This window comes from Mauremys reevesii, linkage group 7 (assembly GCF_016161935.1).
Source record: "Mauremys reevesii isolate NIE-2019 linkage group 7, ASM1616193v1, whole genome shotgun sequence".
In the NCBI taxonomy this organism is placed as follows: Eukaryota; Metazoa; Chordata; order Testudines; family Geoemydidae; genus Mauremys; species Mauremys reevesii.
In genome coordinates, this window is record NC_052629.1 from 71,376,384 (window position 1) to 71,396,542 (window position 20,159).

General features: G+C 49.4%; 1 protein-coding gene across 19 annotated transcripts in view; it reads left to right on the forward strand.

The window, feature by feature from the left end:
- The first annotated feature begins 2,993 nt into the window (after positions 1-2,993).
- Positions 2,994-20,159, forward strand: part of CAMK2G (calcium/calmodulin dependent protein kinase II gamma) — a 166,746-nt gene continuing 149,580 nt past the window's right edge. For 8 of the 19 annotated variants that reach the window (XR_005582729.1, XR_005582731.1, XR_005582730.1 and 5 more), the window contains exons 1-2: positions 2,994-3,745; positions 5,533-5,627. Coding sequence is in view for 14 of the 19 variants with exons in the window: in XM_039481069.1 (XP_039337003.1) it covers positions 3,681-3,745; positions 5,533-5,627 (160 nt within the window). In the remaining 5 variants the exon portion in view is untranslated. The remainder of the gene's footprint in view (positions 3,746-5,532; positions 5,628-20,159) is intronic. The other 11 variants (XM_039481076.1, XM_039481080.1, XM_039481078.1 and 8 more) reach the window with 6 other exon arrangements.

Below are 20,159 nucleotides of genomic sequence, written 5' to 3' on the forward strand. Positions count from 1 at the left end.
ATCTCTGGATATTGCCTGGGAAGTGAAACTCAGCCTGGTTGCTGGTGCATGTGTCCCAATGTTGGTCTTAGTGAGCCTGGCAGGCACTTAGCTGACCAGGAGGTGAAAGATGCAGGTTAGCATTCTCTTCGCACTCTCATTGCTACTCTCATCCTTTCCTTCCAATCTCCTCCTTTCGATAGGTAGGGTCAGAAATGGACTCTTAATATAGTGCTAGGTCATGAGCCGACAATGGATTTTCAACAAAATCTAGATTGGCAGTTCTCTGGGGCAAGGACTGTCTCTGTGTTTGTTGGTACAGTGCCTAATACAAAGGGATGATAATATTTCTCTGAGGTCCTCACATGCTACGGCAATAGAAATAATGACATTCTTTAGAACACCACCATTTTCTAACCTGAAGAGAGAGCTTTCTGGCTTTTTAAAAAACGTTTTCATTCTTTAGATTTCTTTCCATCTCTCTGCCCCCCCTCTTTTTTTTTTTTTTTTTTTGCTCTAGACCGCTTGTTCTTTTTCCTTCTTTGGCTATGCTTTCCTCTCTCCCTTTTCTGTCTGTATCCTCCTTCCCCTGGGTTCCCATCTCACTTGCCCTCTCTTCCCTGCTTGCTCTATCTCTGAACCCAGGCCAGATCCACCTCTGTTTATTTATTTTGGCTGCATCTGTGACCCAGCACAACCTGGCCCACTTTAAGTTTATAAGGTGCTAAGAATTAGGAGTCTTTCCCCATCTCTGTCTCTTTCCCATCTCTCTACCTTTCCTTCACAGTAAGGAAAAAAGTAGCAAGCAGCCTTACCTTGATGTTGGACCCCTGCATGCTGCTAACCGTGGTGCTGCCCCTCTCTCCCCAGATCCCACCTGCATTGTTTGGATCTCTTTTGTACATTGTTGGGTTCTCAAGCTCAGATTTGCTAGCTTAATACATGGTTTGGGGTATGTTCTTCCTACTGCTGTATCCATTTGTGGTGATTTGTGCCCCTTTTTCCTAAATCCTCTTTCTTCTTCCTGCAGGACCCCAGGACCAACACACAAGCCCAAATTCTCTCCTCCTGACCATTCATGCAATACAAAGTGGTATGACCGGGCCCTAAGTGTCTACCCTAAAATTTGCTTGATGTACAGGAGCTACAAAGTGGCATAATCGTCTCCTCTGCTAACTGCCTACAAAAGCCCTGATGCGGGGAAAGGCTCGAGTGTGCCTGTACTACACCAATTCACAACTGGCATTACATTCCATCTCAATTAATACAAGAGACCAGAACTAGCTGACATAAGTTAAAGCAGCCCCTGAGCTGCTCCAACTTACGTCAAGTGCTGGGTTCAGCATACTTGCACTATGGGAATCAAATGCTTCTTGCTGGCCCACCTCTTCTGCACTGAGTGTATTTAATGGAATTTGGGCCATAGAAACCTGTTACTAGGTGTGCATCTGCTGGATCCATAGGTGCTGGGACTAGGGGTGCTGGGGTCCTGCTGCACCCCCTGGCTTGAAGTGGTTTCCATCATATACAGGGTCTACCAGAGGTGGATGAATGGAGCTGTAACAGCAGCTTCCATTCAGCACTAAAGGGCCTGCTACTAGGCAGTCTCAATGAGGGGCACTGGCTGGTAAGATAATTTGTGGGTCTTTAAATGATTCTGTTTTGTCAGCAGTTTCCAGCATGGTCAGTGTGGGCACAATAGGAGGTGTGGCATGCTGTGGTTTCCTACTCACCTTTAACTTGTGTTGTTTTTTTGTAACGTTATTGTTGTATTGTCCTATTTCCGCTGCCTGTTTCCACATTTGCCCTTGCTCTATTTCTATAATTTATGTGGCCTACGCTTTGAAGGCTCAGACAGACTGTATAAGCCCTATACAGACAGACGGACAGACACCTGTTCACTGCTACTATCTGTTCCTGTTACTTTGCTGAATGATAGAAGAGGGCTTCCTTGCTGGTCCTTTCACATACAATAATAATACCAAGCATTTCTATAGTGCTTTCAATCTTCAAATCAGTTTAATACTAATGCTCGATACTGCTAGAGTGAGTTGGTCTCCCTGTGTCTGTAACATGCTCTTTTTCCTGACTCTTTGGAGAGGCCAAAGAACATTTGCCCTCTTCAGCTAGGCCTGCCACTGCCCCAAAACACAATCTCCAAACTAGACTCGGTTTGTCATAAATCAAAGAATATTTTATTGGCAATCACTCAGAGAGAGAATCCTTAAACAGGAGAGGTGAAAATAAACTTGCCTATAAAGTTGCTATGGAAAGCATCTCCTGAATGGCACAAACTGCAGAGACAGAATGGAGTCTGGTTTACTTTCCTGGAGAGCACAAGGCTGGTCCTTTGGTGGGTACCTTAGTGGGACGAAGCCCCACCTACCAGTGAGTGTGTGTGAGTGCAGGGTAAGGCTCTGTCAGTTTTAAGGCACTGCATGAGTTACTATTCTGCCATTTCACCAGCTGGTTATTTTCCTCAGTGATTTCTGCATGTAACCAATGAGACAAAGCACCCTGTGGCAAATGTTTTTTCCTCACTCCAGCGTGTGTCATCTATGAATACTAGGCTAGCTGCTCAGGGTGTATCTATTTTCCAGTTCACATCAGCACCCCCCGTTTCTCTTATCAGTGTAGTTCCTTCTCCTTGGTGCCTGGAGCTAGCAATGTCAAGGTGCAGTTAGTTCCCCCTTTTAGGTGCACATTCTCCACCTCGCAGGGCATGCAGGGGTTATCCCTACTTCACAGGAGATCTGTCAGACTGCAGTTACCACCCTCTAGATGCACGCTGGGGTTAGGCAGCAGTAGTTTTCTCCCTCTTAACTCCCCCTTCCTCTCCCCACTCCATTGGCCCATGGAGAGAAGAAGGGAGAGACTGCAGTTTTCCTCCTCCCCTCTGCGTATGGTGGGGTCAGGCTGCACTAGTTCCCCTTCTCTTGGTGCACACAAGGGTTAATCTCCTGTAGCCTTATTTATCCGCGCGGGGCTCTCAGCCCGCCCTATTGCACGTTCCCCGCGCAGGGATCTCAGGCTGCAGCCCTCCCCTTTTCAGTGCATGCAGGAAGTTTATCCGGCAGCACTTCTACCCGCCCCCGTGCCTAGGAGCAACAAGGGGTCAGACCCGGCCCCGGCCAGGCTGCGGGGAGTTCTCGGGCTGGTTTCCTCCTCACTACCGCTCCCTCCCTTATGTCCCCCCGCCCCACCCACGCTCATAGGACTCTCGCCGAGCTGGGGGTGCTCTGGCTGTGAGTCGGTTCCCGCGCCCCAGTTACTCCGCTGCGTCCCCTCCTGCTCCGTGCTGGGGGGGGGAGGGGGGTCAGCCTATAGCCCTTTTCCCCGCGCATTCAGGCAAGGGGGGGCGGGCTCTCCAGCTGCAGCCTGCACGCGGCTCGGCCCCTCGCTTGCGCCCCCGGGCCCAGCACCGCCCGCTTGCCCCGAGCGCCAGGGCGCGGCCCCACCCCGGGGCCGGGCGGAGGCAGGGGCGGGCGGGGGGTGTCTCCCAGTAAGATCTCGCGGTGCTGGCGGGGCTCAGCCTCCTTCTCCTCCCTGGCGAGCGGTGACTGTGCAGGGCGGCGCGGGGAGCCAAGCAGCCGCCGGAGGAGGCTGCCCCGAGGACAGCGCGATCCGCCCGCGCCGGCCGGCCGGCAGCAGCCCGCGCCTCGCCCAGCCCCATGCCCGAGTGGCGCTGAGCCCAGCCCAGCATGGCCACCACCGCCCCGTGCACCCGCTTCACCGACGACTACCAGCTCTACGAGGAGCTCGGCAAGTACGGAGCCCGCCCGGCCCTGCGCCCCGGGGACCTCCGGCTGAGTCCCTTCCCGCCCGCCTCTCCCCCGCCCCGGAGCCTCTGCGGCACCTGGGCTGTCCCGCTCCACCTTCCTGTGCCGGACTGGGTGCCCCTGAGCTCCCGGGCTCCTCCCGCTGCCCTGGTCCTGGGACCGGCAGCTGGCGTCTGCTACACCCGGGGATCCTGCCACCGCCGCCCCTACAGTGGGACCGGGAGGCTCTGCTGCACCCTAGGACCGCCCTCGTCCCCGTTCTGCACGGGGAGTGGGTGCTGCCGCCCCCCGGGGTTACTCATATCCCAACCCCAGGTGTAGCTGCAGGCCAGGGTGTCCCCCATCCTGCACCATGTGCGGCTGTGCACCCCAGGACTGCTTGGGGCTGCTGCACCCTGCTCCCTCAAACCATCCTGGGACACTCACTCCAGCTGTCCCTGCTGTCGCTCTGGCTTCCTCCTGAGATACTCCCCCAGCCCTGCAGAAGGACCAGGTTCTGCGGCTGTATAGGGGATCTCCCCTCCCCAGTTTTGGGATCAGGCACTGCTGCACCCAACTCCCCTGCCCTCAAACGCACACTTAGACCTGCAGTGGGATCTTATGGGGACATGGAGGTGATGCAGCAGTATACAGGATGGGATCATTGTGTGTTGATGCATCCCTGAGTACTGCTGCATCTTTCCCCCTCCTTCCCTGCACCAGTCTCTGGGCACTGCTGCATCTCTTTGCCCCATCCCCACACGGATTCCTAGGTGGCTGCTGCAGCCTGTGTCTCAGCACCCAGCCGTGGCCCAAGGAATGGTGCTTGCAGTGTTTCTCCTTGGTTTATGTGGAGAGGTTGGGGGTGGGAGCAGAAGCTGAGGAGGGGTCAGGACTCTGGAGTATAGGGAGGGGCCCAGCTGCCTAGGGCCAGATCCTCTCTGATGGGTTAAGTTTTCTGTAGGGCTGCTGTGGTGTTCTGGTTTGTTTCTAGTTCCAGTGTACAGACCTCTCGGGACTGGTGGGACCTAGTTCCCCACTCAGAGGCTTGGATACTTCCCTGTCAACTTCCCCTTATTCACCCTTCTGACCTTCCTGAGTTTTTCTTTCATCAAGCCCGTTCTCTTGTCTCTCTACCCACCATTTTTTCTTTTGGGATCACCTTCCAGGTTTTCCCTCTTCCCCACAACCTCTTAGGGCTTGGGCTGTCTTTCCTTACACCCTTTTTTCTTATGCCATCTCCCTTTTCTTCTAAGAATCCTTCCCCTTTCTGTTCCACCACTCAGTGCACTTCTCCCTACAGCCTGTTGCAGCAATAATAATTCAGATTTATAAAATGTTAACTTACAAACAACAATTAGCCTGCCAGCCCTCTTGGGAAGAGGTATTTATCCCTAGTTCACAGATAAAGAAATGAGTGTAGCAGAGTTAATGTCTCGTCCAAAGTGCTGCGGTGATTCAGTGGCCCAGCTGGGACAAGAACCTAGGAGAACTGATTCCTAGTTGTCTTCTCCAGCCACTAGACCATTACGGGATGGACTTCTTGGCGATGTTTCCAACCTTCTAGGCTACTCCTCTTTCATTCTTCAGCCACTGTATGTTATGTCCCCTCCCCACCATGATGCACTGTTTGTGTTTTTCTGCTTAAGGCCCTAGGAGGCCTCAGCCAAGCTCTCGGGTATACACTTTTTCCTCTGGCGTTATTTGCTGACTTGACATGTCTAAGTTGGGGGTGGAAATTGTTCCTGTTGCATTATTATTTTCAGTTTCACAGCTCCCACTCTCTTTCTTCTAGGGGAGCCTTTTCTGTGGTCCGCCGATGTGTGAAGAAAAATTCATCCCAGGAATATGCTGCAAAAATCATCAACACCAAAAAGCTGTCAGCCCGAGGTTAGTATCCACATCTGTCCTTCATCCCATTGCCTTTCTCTACGAACAGGAGAAACATGATTGGAATTTTAGTTGCAGTAAGTTTATGGGCTTTGTAGGTGGTTGTCTTGTAGTATGAAGTAATAAGTAGTGATGCAAATGGTAGCCTGAAGGGTTGTTGCAGGGATCCCAACTTCTGGGAGTACTTCATGTCATCTTTCCTCTTTTTGAGGACCTACTATATATCCTCAATGAGCCAGCATTGCTAGAGGTCTTCTGTGCTTTTGGGTATAGTCTTGCTGGATATAGGATCTTTCTAGTTTCAGGATGTTGTCATAGGTGGTGTATTCCTCTTGTAGCTAATCCTATGTCTAATATGTTCATATTTGAACTGGATGGAAGAGGTCTCTATAGCTTCTGAAAGAAGCAAATTAAATTTCTGTTGTTCTCTGCTGCCACCTAACTCCCAAAGCCTCTCTTCAAAACCTGTACGTGTCAGCTGAGCTCAGAATAGTGGGACAGGAAGGAACTGTCCCGAATTTACTTGCTCAACTTTTCTTGTGATTTTCCTGCTTTATTTCACAAGACAGGCTCTATATGCATGAAGTGTGAGGTGGTTTCCACTGTGGAGGGACACGGGCAGGAGCTGAAATTGATGGGGAAAAAACCTGAATTGGATTGCAGCAGGAGGAACTATAAAGAGAGGTGTAACTGCCTGAGATCTCAGAGGGAATGAATGTGGAAGAGGAGGCTAAGAGAAGACTTACTGCACTTAGGCCATTCAGTTTTGACAGAAGTGCTATGTTCTTGATGAGCTAGATGATCAGTCAGAGGCTGAGAACCAGGTAGTATATGACCAGCAACTGAAAGGGTGACACCAGAGCAGCAGAAGTTGGTGGCAGATAATTTTGATGAGCACTTTGGTAGCGATGAACATAGCTCAGGCTGTCTGACTCGTAAAAAAGAGAAAAGGACAGTATACTATTTTCCTAGTGCCAGGGCGTGAAATGTGATGACGAGCAAAACATAGCCTGAAGAGTAGCAGTGAATGTTCACCTAGTGTAGTTCATGTGAAAGCTAATGACAGGTGCAAAGGGAGAATGAGTGGCTCAAGAATGACTTTAGAACCCTGGGAAGAGTGCTGCAGACCGAGGTCAACATAGGTGATGTTTTGTCTTTCTAGTAACTATTGCGAGTAAAGTCAAGAGTGATACTGGAGACCAGCCAATGGATCTGTGGACGGTTTAGAAGGGGAAGGCTGTTGATGTACAGGACAGGTGCCAATGCTCCATAAAATCTCCACTGAAGCACAAGAGGTCCCAGTTCTGTGGGTTCAAAACTGGCAGGGCTAGTTACAGAGGCTTTACACTGACTAGGAAATGGGTAATTGGGAGCATTTGCTTAATGAAGGGAGAATATGATGTAGTGGACACAACTGAAACCTGATAATTCAGAGAACCATCCCGTCAGCATTAGTGGGTACAATCCTCTTTGTATTGAGGGATGGGATAATACTCTAAAGTAACAAAACCAGCGAGAAACAATTTCCCCATTAACGGAGTGGTAGCAAAATAATCTGGTACAGTTGCAAGAAATGGCTATGTGGAGCTAGAGGAAAATGAGAACAAAAATTCCTAAACCAGTTACCATGGAGTCCAAAATCTCTAGATAATGTGGTCATGTAGGATTTCAAGTACTCAGAGAGCGGTTGAGTTACAAATACAAAAAGTGTGAAACATCATCACTTCTCAGATTAATTAAAGGACACATATTTGAGCCAGGAAGTAGGGAATCCAGCCAGAGGAGAAATCTTTCTTGATCTACTTCATACCAGTAGGGAGTTCTTGATTGAAAGCATAAGTGGAGTAGGACACTTCTGTGCTAGTAACTGTGAGCTCTGTTAATTCAAGGTATTGATGAGTAGATTCATAGAACACAGCTGTCCAAAGGTATCTGATTTGGAGAGAGCAAATGTGGGGGGAATTATGAAACTGACTGAAAGAGAGAACTATTGGGAGGAAGTAGTAGTGACTGATCAGACTTCTTGAGGTCCCACTGAAATATCTGATGGCCACAAAGAACTTCTGTTGGAAATTAAGTGAGGAAACACAAGGCAACAAAGAATTAATGATAGTCAAAACGATTGGTGGGAATAGGGGTTCAGATACAGTGGGGCCAGGAGCCATGTAAGAACCTAGATGGATAAACACTGTAAAGGCTCTTCAAAGTAGAAATATTTGAGAGATGTTAGGGCTGTTAGCCGATGATAAAGAGATGAAATCAACAACTGTAAAACGGCGGAGCTGATGAGCAGTTTTTTAAAAAGCTGTTTGTTACGGCAGCAGGACCGTGAGATGAATTCTGCAATAGCTTGGGTTTACCTTGCCTGCTGCTCCTCATTCCCATGTTAGCTCTTGCCTCACTGGGAGCACACACCCATCTGGCTTCTGCACATATTATGGTATCCCCCATTGCCCCACTTCCAACACCCTCCTCAGACTTCTGTAAGGCGTTTGACTTGGTCCCACACAACACTTTAATTAAAAAAACTCTAATGATATGAAATTAACATGGTACATGTTAAACAGATTAAAAACTGGATAACTGATAGGTTTCTAAATGTAACTGTAAATGGGGACACCTCATTGAGTGGGTGTGTTTTTCAAGTGGGGTTTTGCAGGGATCTGTTCTTGGCCATATGCTGTTTAACATTTTTTTTATCAGTCATGTGGAAGAAAACCTAACATCACTGATGAAGTTTGTAGACAACACAAAGATTAGAAGAGTGGTAAATAATGAAGAGGACGAGTCACCGATACAGAGCGATCTGAATTGCTTGGAAAGCTGGGTGCAAGCAAACCATGTTCGTTTTAATATGGTTAAAAGCAAATGTATAAAGCTAGGACCAAAGAATGCAGACCATGCTTATAGAATGGGGCACTCTATCCAGGGAAGCAGTGACTCTGGAAAAGATTTGGGGGTCATGGTGGATAATCCCAGTGTGATGCTGTGCCCAAAAAAGGGGGTTGCAAGGTGTCAGCCCTGCCAGGAGTGGGGCCGACAGCCCGAGTCCCTGTTAAATTAAATTACCCCCTCTTGTTTTTAATTGATAAGGGAGGTTGCACACAGAGGCTTGCTGTATGAAAAAGGGTCACCAATACAAAAAGTTTGAGAACCACTGAGTGCTAATGTGATCCTGCAATGCAGAAATGGGAATCTTGAGCAGGAGCAGAGAGATTATTGTATCTCTGTATTTGGCAGTGGTGAGATCGCTGCTGGAATAGTGTTAAGTTCTGGTGCCCACAATTCCAGGGCATTGATAAATGGAGAGTACTCAGAAAAGAGCCACAAGCATGATTAAAGGATTAGAAAACTTGCCTTATAGTGATAGTGACAGACCCAAGGAGATCAAGCTATTTAGCTTAACAAAGAGAAAGTTAAAAGGTGATTTGATAACAATCTATAAGTAACTACATGGGGAACAAATATTTGACAGTGAGCGTTTCCATCTAGCAGAGGAGGTATAACATGATCCAGTGGCTGGAAATTGAAGCCATGCAAAATCAGTCTGGAAATAATGTACACGTTTTTTTACAATGAGGGTAATTAACCATTAGCACAATTTACCAACGGGCGTGGTGGATTCTCCATCACTGACAATTTTTAAATCCAGCTTGGATGTTTTTCTAAAAGATCTGCTCTGGGAATGGTCCCTTCTGGCCTTGGAATCTAGGCATTTGCTTAGCTCCTGCCTTCCACACAAGTCAGCCCAAACCTTCTGATCTGCCTCTTGCACTGAAGGAGGGCCCCCCTTGGCTTGGCTTCTGCATTTCAGAGCTCTCATATGCATTGCTAAATTGAACATTTAAAACCTGCTTCTAGAGGATTTGAACCTGTGTTTTTCCCAGAGTAGTTACTACTGCTTCAACCAGAGGTGCCACACCACTGGCTAGGAATATAACCTATGCTCCCTTCACAGCGGTTGACCTGCTAGCATGTTTCCCCTGAGTACAATATAGAATATTAGGGTTGGAAGAGACCTCAGGAGGTCATCTAGTCCAACCCCCTGCTCAAAGCAGGACCAACACCAACTAAATCATCCCAGCCAGGGCTTTGTCAAGTCGGCCTTAAAAACCTCTATGGATGGAGATTCCACCACCTCCCTGGGTAACCCATTCCAGTGCTTCACCACCCTCCTAGTGAAATAGTGTTTCCTAATATCCAACCTAGACCTCCCCCACTGCAACTTGAGACCATTGCTCCTTGCTCTGTCATCTGCCACCACTGAGAACAGCCAAGCTCCATCCCAGGGCTTACTAAGGGCAAGGAGCTCTGACCTGCTTCCACTCTGGCTTTGTGGGAAGAGGTACTTCCAAAGGAGTCTTCCTCAAGAAAAGAAAAGCAGTGGGGTGTGACTGACTCGGAAGTGATGGGGATCGTGATGTATAGCTGAAAAGCAAGGAAGGGAATGCTTAGGGAAAATTAAATGTAATATGAGAGAAATCGGTGAATCCTAAAGCCTCTGTTAATGAGCTTAATGAACTGCAAACTGTTGTTTCTTTCTCTTGAAAGTCATGAACTGAAGGGGAACCGGAGGGTTAGAAATAACCCTATGTGGCATTCATACAGTGTTTCCCACCCTAAAAGCATAGAAAGCAAATACTGTCCTGATTTTTATTTTAAAAAGGGAAGTCCTGGTAATCGCGGTCAAATAAACTCATCCCTTTATAAATTAATGAGACAAATATAAAGGGCAGATCTGTAAGGACCTCAACACAACTCTAAACCAACATCCTGGCATTATAAAGAATGAACATTGTCAGATTAATCTGATCTAAATGCAGAGTCAGTGGACGCTTTTGACATCATAGTTGGACTTCATTAAGCGACTTGGTATTTGTGTTACAGTGGAGTCTATGAGGCAGGGCCTACTGTGCTAAGCACCGTATAGACGCATAGCAGAATGACAGTCCCTCCCTCACACGGCTTGCAGTCAAAGTCAGGGGTTCTCAAACTGGGAGTCAAGGGGTTGCGAGGTTATTATGTGGGGGCTTGCGAGCTGTCACTTCCATCTCCAAATCATGCTTCGCCGCCAGCATTTATAATAGTGTTAAATATAAAAAAATGTGTTTTTACTTTACAAAAGGGGGGGTCACACTCATAGGCTTGCCGTGTGAAAGGGATCACCAGTACAAAAGGTTGAGAACCATTGGTCTAAGTACAAGACAGTAGCCAATGCTGGGAGGGGGATACAGTGCTTCAGCCACCTGACATTCAGGTTGGCTTGGATACAGTCTGTCACATGTCCTGAGAACTGGCTGGAAGGACTAAAGGATAATGATAAACAGCCATGTCTTGACTCGTGGGGAGGTGTCTTGCTGAGGCTGCCGGGATAGTTGTTAGGCCTTATTTTGACTTTAGACGTGTAGAGTGGCTTGGAAGATACCCGTGAAGTAGGAGTGAGTGAATTGCTTAAGGTGAGCCAATGGGTCTGACTAGCAGTAATCGCTTCAGAGGAAAGAACCAAGGAAAATTTAGTCTATTGGAGGGAGGTGGAGATTAGAGATTATTCTGTAGGGAATCCGTCTCCTGAGGGGAATGATGGAAGCCCCATCAATAGCGTCTTTTCAGAGTACGCTGCACAGATTCCTCCAGAATAAATGGTATGAAATCATCTTGCATTGGCCCCATCTGTACTCTTGACTGGCAGGGAGGTATCTGGAGCAGTTCCTGCACAGTAATGGGAGGCAGGAGAGGATTTTCTGCTGTTGTCCTTTGCCGCTGAATCTTTGCAAGGTGACGTCCCCAAGGACATAACGAAGGGGGCAGCAGGCTGCCCTTTGCATGAAGATGTTTCTTTTAGGCCTGATCTTTGTTTCTGAATCAGTACCTGTAATAGGGTAAATGTCCTTTTTGAGATGTGAGGTGGCACCTAATTGGGTGCTGGAGATGAAACTTAGCCTGTGGTTTATTGCCAGGATGTGGCCATTGTGGGGTTCAAAGCAGCAGCAGTTTTGCAACTCTTGATAAGGCTCCCCGGAGAGTCCTGGCAGTCACGCCTGCTCTCTCTCTCCTGCCATTGGAAACAGGAGATGATGCTCACCCTGTCTCAGGGAGGAGATTCTCTGCTGCACCCAGGCTTGTAGTCGGCCTCATTTGTTGCTCCTGGGTGTGCTAAAGAGGCAGTCTGACAGTCGTCCCTCTTGGGGGTCTGGATGGTAGGAGGGCTGGGAGATTGCTCTCCCAGCCCACCCTTGGCTCATCACCCATGGATTGAGTCCTGCTCCCTGTAGCTCAGTCGCAGAAGGGGCTCAGTTCCATGAGGGCTGTGGGTGGGGTTTCACAGTAGCAGTTTCCTGGCCTCCAAAGGCTCGGGTATCAAGTGAGTGCAGTGTGTGTGTGTGCTGACCTGTAGTCGAGTGTGGACTACTTTAAACCTCAGTCTGGCAATCGTGAGAGCAGCCCAGGCTCCTCTGTAGCTACAGCACGTCCAGCTGACTTGGGTGCAGGCAGCAGTGGTGCACTGCAGCCCAGTGCGTAGGCTTCTCATTAAGGCGAGGAGAGCCCACACCACCACTCGCAGGAGCCTGAAGCACAGATTCCGGGGTGTGTACAAGTGCCTGTGTGTGTTTCCTTGCAGAGACACTGCATCAGACCCTGCCTGTCAGGCTGCACTTGGGACATCAGGGTGTGTTAGATGATGGAATCTGGTGGTCTGGGCAGAGAGTAAAACAGCTCTTCTGTCAGGGTGGGCCTTGCTGCTAACTTCTCCCATCCCAGCCCCTTCCTCCTCCTCTGTTAGCTGTCTGAACTGCGTGCATAGGGAGTGTGTGAGAAATCAATTGCAGTGAGAACTTGGGATTGTTGCTGTCAGTGTGTGTATGAGGGACATGGGAAGTGACACTGTAGAGGTTTCTGGGTCACTCACTTATTGTCTGGTATGGATAATGTTCAGATGTAAGGGGTGGGAGGGCGGGTGGGGTTAATAAGGCGGTGGGGGCTGAAAAATATTTCAAGGGCCCATCTTCTCCATTAAATGTATCGATTGCCACTGGCTGGACTCCTCCGTTCTGAGTTTAATACACATGCGTGGAGCAGGAAAATAAGAAGCTGGAGGGAAGGGGGGGGGTATTAATCCGCTGATGTCATAAACTGCAGACTTGCACCTCGTGCTAGCTGCCTTTCTCTCTATCTCTCCCTCCTCCCGCCATCTGTGCTTACCTCTTCATCTTGCAGTGTCACTTATAAGAACACTTTTTGGAATCATGATTATCACTGCAGGAAACTTACCTGGAGAAGTGGGTTGTGCATGTGTATATGAGAGAGAGAGAGAGAGAGAGACCCTGACCTTGGAGAAGAGATGGGGGAAGGGACTGATGGCTGCATTTCACTTTCACCAACAGCATTAATTGCTCCGAGTGTGGCAGGAGGGCCAGCAGTGCGGGGTACGGCTTGTGCTGTGGTTTGCAATGGCCAGAAGCTGGCTGCCTGTTGCCTGACATGGGTTTCAGTGCAATGGCCAGGGTTATCCCAGGTTGCCTCTCGGTTTACGCTGTATATTTTATAAAGGAGCTGGAGCAGGGCAGGCAGGATTTCAGCTCACTGTATGTCTGTCCTCTCTGGTCCCACGGGGTGTTAAATTACCAGCATTAACAATGGGGAGGGGGAAGGGAGGAGTGGCAGGCACACAGATTGAGCAGGCGTTCCTGGTGTGGGAGAGTGGCCCCTGCAGAGGTCTGGGAAGAGGGGTTGGACTTTTTTCCTTTCCTGTTTTTAAGACTGGGTTTGTGCATGGCCCAGATGTGATGAGACTAATTCCTGCTGGTGTCCCAGAGGTCCTGGGCTCTGCAGCACTAATCCTGTTGGCGAGCCCGGTCTGACGCATGTCCTGGTGTTCCTCAGACTGAGCAGGTGAGGGTGGGGGTTTTGGAGCATACTGTGGATTCTTGGGACAGGGAGCATTAGCTGTGCTGCTTGTGTGAAAGATGCTGTGCAAAATCAAGTTGCACATAGTGCTTGTATTGAATTTGGGGGAGTGTGGAAATATTCCTGCTGTGGATGGATTTAATCTCCCTCTCTGGATATAGCTAAAACCATCCCTGCCAGAGAGAACGCTTATCCCTGGATCATAAAGACACTTCTGAAGAGGGAGTTTTTTTCCCTCTTCTACCAAATGGCAGGTTGTTGTCGCAGACCTTCTCAAGGAAGGATTGTGCCAGCCTCCTCCCCTCCCCCACAGGATTTTATTTCCCCAACCCCTGCAAATTGCGAGATTAAAGCACTGGCTGTGGGTATTATTGCCTATGCAATAACTTGTCAAAGACGCTCTGTAAAAAGGGGAACATACAAATATAAAACCTAGGTTAATTTTGTCCATTCCCCCACCTCCAGCCCCTTCACTTGCCCACTGTCTGCTTAGGCATCTTCCCCCTTTCTCAGCATCTCATGGTTGTCACACATTGTGGGTTTTCCTTGTGTAAACATTGTCAGTGTGCACACCTCACCTCTTGAAATCTGAGGGAGAGTTAACTTACCGAACATCTTAATGACCATTTGTAAGCTGTAAAAGGAAGGGAGGGCACCGGAGTGAGCTAAAACAGCTGGTTTTCAGAGCAGCCTGTGTCTGGGGAACTGCTGGCCAGAGAGGTGCTTGGGCGCCGGGAAGGTACTAGCATGGGAAGGTAATGTGGGATATTGTAGGAAGCAATTCCCTGCCCATGCCTCGTTCTGCCTATTTGCAAAGCAGCTGGCTGTGGAAGGTAGGAGGGAAGAGAAGCAGCCAGAATGAACAGGTTTGTGATGGGCGAACACACTTGCTCACTGGAGTTTCTGCCTATGGAAGAAGAGAGGAAGTGTAACTCTGCAAGTCATACAACTCTTGTTCCTGCCAGCCATTACCACAACACTTTTAATGCTTCAGGCCATGGGGTTCTGTGAGACAGGTTGACCTCAGATTCTCTTTCATCCCTTCTTAAATTAAATATCTGTTGAAATACTGCCTCATACTGCAGTAATGGCTCCCCAAACTCTCTAGTATCATTGTTTATATGCTCATTGAACATTGCCGTAGAGTATTTCCTAGGAAAAGAAGTTGGTAGAGTGGAAAATCTTCAGCGATAAGCATCTTGACTATTGAAAGACTAGTAGGGCATGAGCTTCGAGTCCCTCCTGAGGGAATTGCTGGTCCCTAATCCTGAGATTTTTGTCCTCTGGTGGCTTTTTGCACCTGTTACCTCAGGATTCAGTCCTAGCTCCTACTTGGACACGAAGGTCCTTGTTGAATGAGTGTTCAGTGTGTCCAGATAATTTAATAGTAAAGTAATTGATCTTAACAGTTTATTCTAATGTATGCCTTTTTTAAAATAGATTCCCCCCCCCCCCACCTGATTATGTTGCAGAGCTGCTGTTATGTGTAATTCTAAAGTAGGGGGAAGCTGGTGGTTGGTGCACATGGCTGGCTCCAGAGAACTGCAAGCATAATTTAGAGCTGTCTGGAGAGCTGATTAATGTTGGATATAGTCTACCAGATCTAGCCTGTTTTGTTACCAGGGGGCAGGAAGTTAAGAGATGCCTGTGGCTCGCTGTGTATGCTTGAAACTCTGTTCTAGCTCATACTGGCAGGGTAGAGTCAGGAGGAGAATTCTCTCTCTCTGAGATGGGAGTTGAGTAAATATGCTGACCTTCTGAAGAACGTGTGTGTTCATGTGCCCAGGTGTGATACTGGAGCCTCAGCATTTGTGTGTTAAGCTCTTGAGAGCCGGAGCTACCAGTGTCCTATGTAATGAGCCTGTTGTTTTGATGTCTCAGTACCAGATTCCTGCTCTGGGGGTAAGTCCAGTTCCAGGCACGCACTGTGCTTTAAGGGCTTGTCTGCACTGGGGCAGGAATCATACTATCAAGGACCATGCACCAATCCGGTTGTTGTGCTCCATTTCCCTGATCAGCAAGGCTACTGGTCTCTTTCTGAGAATCCTGTTAAACTGTGCTGTAGGCCAGCCCCTCTTCACCACCCCACGTTCTTTCAAGCAGAGTTGCAACACAGCTCTTCAAATACACAACCCTTTCTGCACTGATAAGCCCTGGGAGCAAAACCCACAGTTAAAATGCTGTTATTGCTAGCATGGTTCCATGCTTGGGGCCTAAGGCCTTGTCTACATTGCAGTTTTGTCGACAAAAGTCAGCGTTTGTTGACAAAACAGTGGAGGTACACATACTGAAATGGTCCTCCCACTGGTGCAACTCCCCTGCTATGCCGACAGTAAAACTGCCTCAGCGAGGCGCCACAGTGTCTGTGCAGTAATTAACGTGGTGGCTGTAAGTTGGCCTATGTTAGGTTGACTTACCTTTGTGGTGTACAAATGGAAGTTCTGGTCTGTTGGGGAAGGTGTGGGTGCGGGGTTGGAATGAGGACCTAGTTCCCTGAACAAAAGTGGGGGAATGGTGGCTGGACAGACTGGCTCAGTGGTGGGCATTGGTTGAGTTTGGGTATAGGGGTTCAGACAACAAGTGCCAGAAGAGGTTTAGGGATGGCATTGAACCTGCAGTTGTGGAGCTGTTGGATTAGCATTTGGGGGTATTGCCGTGATGGGGGGTGGGGAGAGGGATTGACAGATTTACCAGATGCCTGCCAACCATAGGATTCAAGCTACTCACTGGAGGGAAGGGGATCTGCCAGCAAAGCCAAGAAAGAGCGCTGCTTTCAGAAGCCCAGCTGCCCCACGCTTCAGCTGCTGGGATTCCTAGCCAGGTGCTGTCTCTGGACTCCATGTGTGAGCTCCATTTGCCAGATCTGGTCCTGGAGAGTTGGGGTCTGACAGACTTCAAGTTCTACTTGCCCCTTAGCTGCAGAAGAGAGTCTCCTTTCCCAGAACCTTTTGGGTGCGGCAAGTTTGCAGTGAGAAGGGGCGGGGGAGAGAGAGGTCTCTGCTACTCTTCTCCTCTCAGCCTCTTTGCTTTGGGGGGTGGGGTGGGGGGGGTCCTCTCTCCTCCCCACTAGAATAGCTCCAGTTGCCTACCTTGTACTCATGCTAGGAAATTGGTGTGATTCTTGAGTTTCGCTGGTGCCCACAGGGTTCAAATAGCAGGCACAAAGCTAACTAGCTTGGCAAAGCTCTGAGCAGCAGCTGAGGCAGTAGTTTGAGCTGTCTGCCTGCAGACTGGGGAAGGTGACGCTGCATCAGCTTAAACCCGGTTTGTCCCCAAAAGGCTTTCTTCACAATACAAGCTAGAAACTTACTTCACTTTTTAAATGAGAGCATGAACAGTTTCTATAGAACTGTGGCACAGGTCTCCCCACTCATGAGGGGGGTTTTCCGCTTCTTTAGGGTGTCCTGATTTGAGGACGAGAATCATAAAATTCAGAGACCTTCTGGTGAGAGCTAGGGACATGGAGGAAGGGGTCAGGGGAACATTGCCCCCCCCCCCCCATCAGGGTAGCTGATGCTTTCAGTCCTTAGTAATGTACTGTCCTGTGGAGGCTGCCCTGGACCGGTAGAGCAGGAGGTGTTGTTTGCCTCTCTTACTCCAACCCCCTTCTAGCTCTGGTTGGCAGTATGGGGGTTCTTGACAGGTGATGCTGGGGGAGGGGGAGGAATCATTGCGTGGAGATGGTGGCTGTTATGGAGGGCAGGGTTCTCCCAATCCCAGGGGATCGCTGAGAAAAAGGGGAGCAGCTGTTCAGCACCCCTGGGTAGAGTCAGAGGTGCTGGATGGAGTGGGGAGTGAAGAGAGATGTTCTTAAAGATAATCTGAGAAAGCACTTGTTCCCCCTCCCCTCCCAGGTGGGACTGAGCACACACTACCCCAAGGAGAGGAGTTTTCCTCGACGGGTCTCATGCAGAGGAGCCTGGATTATTTCCTGTCACTGCAATTCTGTTTTTAATGCGCCTTACATTCCAGAGGGGTTTGCAATGGGCGGCTGAGCTCCTAATTGAAGGATCTCCTTATCTGTGTGGCAGAATGTGGTGTGGGTGTAAAGTTCTCCCCCCTCACAGAGACGATGTGTGTGTTCAACCTTCTGGCTCACTTGCTGCCTGGGACTTGATGTCATGCACCTGATCTGCAGTCACACTTCATACTTCAGAAGGGGTGGTTGTTCTGAGCTAGCTTTGCTGGGATACGCCTGTTAGATGCGTGTCGCAAATAGCATGGATCCCCTGGAAGCTCTCCTGGGGAAAGCAGTTTGTTAAACCTTCTCTTGCATTGGTCTCCAGTGCTTGCCAAACATGTTTTAGCATTTCTGCTACAGCACTGAAAATTCTAGCACAGTTTTCATTGCTGGAGAGCACTGGCCTTCCTTGCCCCCAACATATGTTTGAACTAGGTTTTCAGCGACGGTGGGCAGAGTCAGCTGAGTCCAGTGCTAGTTCTAACACATGGGTCACCCTGTGTGTGGGGTCCACTGTGCATTGTTAGTCTGGGATAACTGAGCCGACCCTCTCCTCCACCCTCCCAGAACAACAGCATTCATCATATCCGGGGGTAGGAGCGTGGCAGCCACGTTTGACACCCACGGTCAAATACTGCTGATTAGGTGATTCTGGTCGCTGGTCACATCTTGAGCTGCTGCAGAGCAGGTGACCCAGCTTTCTGGACCCATGTTGCCTCCTTAGCACTTTGTATCTGTCTGGTACACTTAACTTGGGCTGGTGCCTTTACCATGCAATAGGCTGCTTATCTACAGCACCAGATAAACGTGGAGCGATTTCTAGGCTTGCAGACGACTTGTTTCATAACTTCCTCTGTCGCCTTTGAGCATGCGGCTGAATACCTCTGCTTTGGAAGTTCACTTGTTTGTACAGAAATTCTCTCGCTCTGTGTTGGCACTAAATTCAAGTGTCATCCACACCTTTAACTTCTCTGGAGAGAGGGAGGGTCCTGGCTTGGAGAGGGACTGAGGGGAGAGCAGAATTGAATGATTAGAACATGGGAGTTTGCCTTCCTCCTGCATCTCTGACTTCCTGGTTGCTGCTTTGCAGGGACTTGGAGCTCTCTGCTGACTTCTCTCTCTGCTGGCACCTAAATAAATGGATTTGCGGACTAGTGAAGAGCTCCTTGCGGCCTTTGATCTAGCCCAGATGGGTTTCTTCCAGTTCAGGGATGAAATGAAGCAGTGTGGCAGAAACTCAAGAGTCACTGGATGCTGTGCATCTGGTTCCCCCTCTTGCTTAAGAAAAACAGGGGTGACTGCAGAGTTCGGTGGCATTAAACCAGTGCAAAGCCATGTGGGAGGAGGTTCAGGCCCTAAATGTCTGTATAGGAAAGCTTGACTCTCTCTAGAGTGGGGTAGGGGCTCCCTTGGCGGAGTGGCACATTCTGGACTGAACAAATGTGGAGCATGAGTTTTCTGAGTGAGAGTGTGGGTCCCTCTAGGTGATTGTGCATCCCTGCTAAGCCAGTAGCTTTTACCATCTCATCTATCAAGCTAGTGGTTGATACGTAATTCCCTCAGCCAAGCCTAGCTCGAGTTCATTCGATGGGAGAGTGCTCCTTGGGCCTGAAATGAGCTCACTTGGTTGGAGGTGCCTGTATCTAGTTAAGTGCTTCAGGACCCTCTGCGTGAAGTGGCAGTGGGCTTGAGGCAGAGGTTGAAGTCCTGGAACAAACAGGTCACTGTGCTTATTCAAGAGATGCAGCCCACATATCTGCATCTGTTTCTGAATAGCTCTGTGCCCTGCTGTCTCAGTTGCAGTGTGTCCACTTTAAGAGGGTTCATCTGCAATGCAGCTGTTAGCAGGGAAGTTCTGTAAATCAAGAGGGAGTGAACACAAGTGAGTTCAGCGCTTGCAGTTGTGGTTGGGTCCTTGTCGTGGCAGGGGGAAACTCCTTCGGAGAGGCTTTCTGTGTGAGAGAGTAGGGAGGGAAGGAAGGAGGGACACACAGATGCAGATAATAGAAGCCTCCTTTAGTGCTTCTATGTGCACCAGCTGCTCAGGGGCTGCATGAAAAGCACAATGGGCAACAGCCATGGAACTAGAAAATCCTGCCACATTGTCCCCCCCAACCCCCAGTCTAACCGGGTGTTTGCTTTGAATTGACATGTCCTGCTGTCTTTACTGCCTGCCCGCCCCCACCCCCTTCTCACACAGGATGTCCTGTTACAACAAAGGGCCTGGGAGCGTCCGTGTGAAACTCTGATCCCAAATTTGACAATCTAGGCTGGGCTGCGGTTCTCTAATCTCTCCATCTGCTCCACCATGTGCTGCACAGTCTGGTCAGAGAGTGGGGTGCTGCTGAAGTGGGGACTGTGCTAGGGACCTGGCAGGCAGGATTGAAGTGCTGCTGCTGTGCAGGAGCTCTGGGGTGGGAATTGTGTGTCCAGCGAGCAGGGTGCTGCTGAGGGCTCCTGGGGAATGGGGTGGGTAGGGCACACGGCTGTAGCATGGTAGCTGTGGGGGTTGCACATCCAGTGGGCAGGATGCAGTGGCTGCAAGGAGCTCTTGGGACCTCAGCCCAACAGTCAGGGTACTCGTCTGGGGCATGTACCCAGGAGGTGCACTCAGTATTCAGTTTTCTGCTTAATTCCTTTCCCCATTTGGCGCACACAAGCAACTG